General features: G+C 50.1%; 1 protein-coding gene across 3 annotated transcripts in view; it reads right to left on the minus strand.

Annotated features, from left to right (window-relative positions):
- LOC105726514 (polycystin-1-like protein 2) overlaps nt 1-6000 on the minus strand; it is a 99179-nt gene extending 93179 nt beyond the window's left edge. For 2 of the 3 annotated variants that reach the window (XM_064382956.1, XM_064382958.1), the window contains exons 1-3: nt 5676-6000; nt 1668-1829; nt 429-614 (exon numbers count right to left, since the gene is read on the minus strand). In XM_064382956.1, coding sequence (XP_064239026.1) covers nt 429-614; nt 1668-1829; nt 5676-5976 — 649 coding nt within the window. In that variant the 5' untranslated portion in view covers nt 5977-6000. The remainder of the gene's footprint in view (nt 1-428; nt 615-1667; nt 1830-5675) is intronic. The other variant, XM_064382957.1, reaches the window with a different exon arrangement.

The following is a 6000-nucleotide window of genomic DNA, read 5'->3' on the forward strand; positions in this document are numbered from 1 at the left end:
CCCGGCTGTGTTCATTGTCCTAACGAGGGATTCTTAAGCAAGTGTGCATGGTGTTGAGACCTGATGACGGTGGGCAGTGGATTTGTGGGAGTTCATTACAGTATTTTCTATTCTTGTCTACAGGTTTGGAGTATTTCAAACTTTTTTAAAAATTAAGTTTAAAAAGTGATGTTTCTTTCACCCAGCAGGGGTCAAGGCACACCATGCCTGCTAGATCCGTGGCTGGGTTTGATGTCGGGGTGGGTGGGCCACAGGCACCTGCTTCCCTGCTCGGTGCCATGGGCCGGGACTGGCCAGTTTTCCCACGTGTTGGAGCCCAGCATCAGAGATGAAGATTATCAGAGGCTTTTGAGGAACCCTTGCTGAGCACAGAATACCAACAACCGCCCTCCGCTGGCAGCCAGAGCTGCAGAGCCCTTGAGCCATACCTGCCACCTCATCCTTGACGTTGGCCCAGCCGCATCCCTGCCCCAGATCTGAGGGACGCCCAGCATCCTGGGTGCAGAAATGGGGGTTCTGGCGCCCATAGACGGCATCCTGGACCTGGATGACCTGCCCCGAACCGCAGTGCATGGTGGCATTGAGGCCCTCGCAGGCCAGGCTCTGGCCAACCCCTGTGGCAAAGGGAAGGCAAGACATTAATGGGGGTTAAGGTTACAGATGGTTGAGTGCAGGTTCACAGGAAGAGGAGGGTCCCAGGGGGGTTGGGCTGAGAGGCAAGAACCTGATAGGAGCTGCTTGGCAGGGGTGAGAAATAAAATGTGGTCGTCGGCAGCATCGCACTGAGTCAAGGTCCCAGGGATCAGATCCAGCCCAGCCACACACTGCTGTGTGACCTTCAACAAATTAGTTAGCTTCTCTGTGCCCCCACTGTAATATTAAACCTCCTGGAGGCCAAGCATGGTGGCTCTCCCCTATAATCTCAGCACTTTGGGAGGCCGAGATGGGCAGATCACTTGAGGTCAGGAGTTTGAGACCAGCCTGGCCAATGTGGCGAAACTCCGTCTCTACTAAAAAAATATAAAAATTAGCCAGGCATGGTGGCTCACACCTGTAATATCAGCTACTCAGGAGGCTGAGGCAGGAGAATTGCTTGAACCTGGAAGGCAGAGGTTGCAGTGAGCCGAGATTGTGCCACTGTACTCCAGCCTGGGTGACAGAGCGAGACTCCATCTCAAAAAAAAAAAAAGAGAGAGAGAGAGAGGGAAAGACAGAGACAGAGACGAGACAGGTGGGCAGTCAGGAAGGCAGGCAGGTGGAGGGGCAGAGGACAGGGATGAGCGACGGAGCATCACTTGGGTAGAGAGAGAGGCATAGAGACAGCGAGAGCAGCCACAAACAGAGGCGAACTCGGAAAAACACACACACAGGTCAGCTCCAACAGGGAGACAGAGACGGACACAGGCAGGCCCTGCAGAGTGAGAGGGAGACAGAGAGACCACAGAGACAGGGAGAGAGTCAGAGACTGAGGGAGAGAAACAGAGTTCGAGAAAAAGAGAAGAGGAAGAAAGAACAAGAGAAAACTGAAACAGAGGCGGGGGCAAGAGAAAGAGAAGGTCAGAGAGAGGGAGGCAGAAACAGGAGGGAGAGGCGAGGCTGGAGAGGGGGCCTCGCGAAGGCAGGGAGACGGGGCGGGAGGAGGGGACCCCGGCGCAGGGTTCACTCACCGAACTCACACACGAAGGCGAAGGTCTGGGTGCAGTCTGAGGCCACCCACTCAGAGGAAGGGCCTTTCCCGATGTGGCCGCAGGTGTCAGGGGCTGCGGTGGCCTGCCCTCTGCGCCAGTTGCTGTAGGTCACATTAGAGGTGTCCAGCCAGGTTCTCAGCCCTGGGAGGGCAACACGACCGCCAGGTCTCAGCAACTGTCTTCTGACTCCATTTGTACAAATGCAGGGCTCACCCCTGCTCTGCCGCTGGTGCGCAGCAGGTCAGCTATTAATGTTGATGGGCTGGAGACCTCTCTCCCCTGGGCCAGTAAAGCTCTCTTCCTCACCATCATCTTCAAACACTCAATGTAAGAACCAAAGCACCAAATTGGAGAGCTCACAAAAGGTGCTTCGGTTAAATAAATGAGGCTGCCAGCTCTGTCTAACCATAATCAGTCATTTATTTATTTTGACATAGGATCTTGCCCCGTCACCCAGGTTGGAGTGCGGTGGTGTCATTTCAGCTCACGGCAACCTCTGCCTCTCAGGCTTAAGTGATCCTCCCACCTCAGCCTCCTGAGTAGGCGAGACCACAAGTGCAAGCCACTACGCCTGGCTGTTTTTTTTGTATTTCTGGTAGAGATAGGGATTTTACCAAGTTGCCCGGCTGGCCTCCAACTCCTCAGCTTGAACTCCACCTGCCTCGGCCTCCCAAAGTTCTGGGATTACATGAGCCAGTACACCCAGCCCTAACCACAATCTAAGGAAGAGCCCAGGGGCCAGCCACCGTGGCTCATGCTTGTAATCTCAACATCCCGGAGGCAGGAGGATCACTTGGGTTTAAGACCAGCCTGGGCAGGCCAGAGAGGCCTTGTCTCTACAAAAAAAGAAAAACAATTGATGAGGCATGGTTTCTGTGGTCCCAGCTACTCGGGAGGCTGAGTTGGGAGGATTGTTGATAAGTCAAGGAGGTCAAGGCTGCAGTGAGCCATGATTATGCCCCTACACTCCAGCCTAGGAGATAGAGCAAGATGCTGTCTCAAAATAATAATAATAATAAAGAGTCCAGAAGTGGGCCATGGTATATTTTAAGGTGCCATTGGCTTCATAAGCTGTGTCCCTTGCCAAGTTCATCTGGACAGTGCTGAGTTAAAATTTAAGCAGTTGTGGCCGGGCGCGGTGGCTCAAGCCTGTAATCCCAGCACTTTGGGAGGCTGAGACAGGTGGATCACGAGGTCAAGAGATCGAGACCATCCTGGTCAACATGGTGAAACCCCATCTCTACTAATACAAAAAATTAGCTGGGCATGGTGGTGCGTGCCTGTAATCCCAGCTACTCAGGAGGCTGAGGCAGGAGAATTGCCTGAACCCAGGAGGCGGAGGTTGCGGTGAGCCGAGATCGCGCCATTGCACTCCAGCCTGGGTAACAAGAGCGAAACTCCATCTCAAAAAAAAAAAAAAAAAAAAAATTTAAGCAGTTGTTACTTTGGGTCCCTTCAGACCCTTGAAAACACTGATGTAACTTCAAAGAGGGGTGTGTGTGTGTGTGTGTGTGTGTGTGTGTGTGTGTATTTAAAACAGAACCATGTTGAGGACACCAGAGAGCTAGAAACACTAAAGTTAAAAATTCACTATGGGTGGGGTGCGGTGGCTCACGCCTGTAATCCCAGCACTTTGGGAGGTCAAGGTGGATGGATCACTTGAGGTCAGGAGTTCAACACCAGCCTGGCCAACGTGGTGAAACCCCGTCTCTACTAAAAGTACAAAAATTGGTTGGGCTTGGTGGTGCATGTCTGTAATTCCAGCTGCTGGGGAGGTTGAGGCAGGGGAATTGCTTGAACTCGGGAGGCGGAGGTTGCAGTGAGCCAATATCGTGCCATTGCACTCCACCCTGGGAGACAGAGTGCGACTCTGTTTCAAAAACCAAAAATCTATTATGGATACTCAAAAATAGAATTATAAATTTTTTGAAAGAAATTCTTGCAAATAAAATGGTTTTTAAAATTCCAAATGGTACAAAGAATGTAAAAGGAAAGTATCTTCCCTCTCCCGACATCAGTGTTACGTTTCTCATAAATGGTTACAGGCTGAATTGTATTCACACATCAGCATTTATGATTGCCTGAAATCTATTTACACAAATGCCATCTCATTGCACACAGTGTCTGGCCCTTGCTTCTTAAACGACATTAAACATTGGAGGTTGTTACCTATTAGCTAGTTAGAACCACCTCATTTTCTGCAACAGCAGCACAGTAGCCCTTGAGAGCTTTTCACAGGCACGGCTCCTCTAGCTGCATGTGAGCAGATGATCAATACACAGAAATCAGCCGCTGTTGCATCTACACCTCCAGAAACCATTCAGGAGACATTGCCTGCAGTGGCATCTTAAGAATTCAAATCCCCTTGGCTGTGGGTTTTCTTAAATAAGCTTCCCAGTGGCTCACTTATGAAAACATTTCCATCCACTCTGGCATATTTCTGTGGATGTTCGGCTCAGACCATGACTTATTTCTCAAACCCAGTAGCTTCTGCATGGGCAAAGAGAACCTCTGGGTACCAAGGTGCCCAGCAAAGCCAGGCTTAGTGTCGCTCTGACTGGTGGAGTCCCTGCTGGGCATCACTGTCATGTTGAGTACGTTGTTTCTCTCTAGACTTCATTTTCCTCCTCTGTGAAAGGAGAGTAGCCATGCTTACCTAGTGGGATCCGTGTGAGGCTTAAATGCCAATGTTTTCTTGTCTGTTCTCTCTCTCTCTTTTTTTTTTTTTTTTTGAGACAGTATCTCTCTCTGTTGCCCAGGCTGGAGTGCAATGGCATGATCTTGGCTCACTGCAACCTCTGTCTCCTGGGTTCTAGCAATTCTCCTGTCTCAGCCTCCTAAGTTGCTGGGATTACAGGTGTGTGCCACCACGCCCAGCTACTTTTTGTGTGTTTAGTACAGACGAGGTTTCACCATGTTGGTCTGTCTGGTCTCGAACTTCTGACCTCAAGTGATCTGCCCACCTTGGCCTCCCAAAGTGCTGGGATTACAGGCGTGAACCACTGCGCCTAGTCTCCTTGTCCATTCTCAACTGTGTCTAGGCACTGGGAAACAAAAATGGCCAGAGTACAGTTGTTTCCTTGAAGGGCTTGTAGTCTAAGAGGGAGACAGACAAGTAAGCCATTTAAGCCACACTGAAAGCACTGCCTTGGAAGTGAGAACAGAGCCCTGCCGGCTCATAGAGAAGGGCTCACCTCACTCCACTGGGCTCGGGAAAAGAGCCCTCAGAGAATAGAGGAAAACTAAGACTTTCAGGACCATTAAAATCAGACCGTGAATGGAGCTATGCTAAGCGCTTGGCCTGCTTTAATCTCACAGCAAGTGGGGAAAGACAGGTGGGACACTTTGAGGAAAAACAGCTTAGTCCCAGCCTGGCCAACACAGTGAAACCCCATCTCTACTAAAAAAAAATTACAAAAAAACTCAGCTGGGTGTGGTGGAATGTGCCTATAGTCCCAGCTATTCAGGAGGCTGAGGCAGGAGACTCGCTTGAACCCGGGAGGCGGAGGTTGCAGTGAGCCCAGATCAAGCCACTGCACTCCAGCCTGGTAACAGAGTAAGACTCTGTCTCAAAAAAAAAAAAAAAAAAAAAAAAAAAAGCAAAACTTAGTCATTATTTTCTGAGACTGTAAAATGGGGATATAATAATTTTTCTCATTTGTGATTGTAAGAATTCAACATGAGAATGACCGTGAAGCACTCAGGATAGTGCCTGGCACTATTCTAGCAAGAATCGAAGCAGTCAGAGTATTATTATTAGCAACATGCAAAGAAGTGAACATTTCTAGAGTGTCAGTCATGTGCCAGATTCTGTGCTAGGCATTAGACACGAATTGTTTTATTTAATCCACAAACAACCAAAGGGAAGGGTATCCATACCGTGAGAATTAAGACATACTCATTTGTTCCATGTTACTTTGGGTGAGAAGTGATGGCAAGAATTGCAAGCACACATGTCTCGTAAAACACAGCGATCACAGCGCCTACCTTCCGTGGTTCCATTCCGTGCCAAATTCCATGTGAGTCCGATCCACCATTCCCTGTCCTGGGAGATGTGCTTCTGCAGAAACTGCTGGGTGCCTTCATCGTGAATGAAGACCAAATGGCCTCCTTGCCCCTCGCACCAGCTCTGGGCATCGTGGAAGGTGCGTCTGAGTGGCACAAATTCGTAGCAAGCATCTCTGAAGGCCACCTGGCTCTTAGAGCAGAAGCTGCCCTCCTCTGGCTCGGCAGCGGCGGCCCTAAACCTCAGAGCAAGCACCAGGAGTAGCAAGCTCACTGCACTCATGCTTGAACCACTGCTGGGGCCTCT

The sequence above is a fragment of the Aotus nancymaae genome, unplaced genomic scaffold (assembly GCF_030222135.1).
Source record: "Aotus nancymaae isolate 86718 unplaced genomic scaffold, 86718_ANA_hifiasm-v0.15.2.pri h1tg000030l, whole genome shotgun sequence".
NCBI classification, from domain to species: Eukaryota; Metazoa; Chordata; class Mammalia; order Primates; family Aotidae; genus Aotus; species Aotus nancymaae.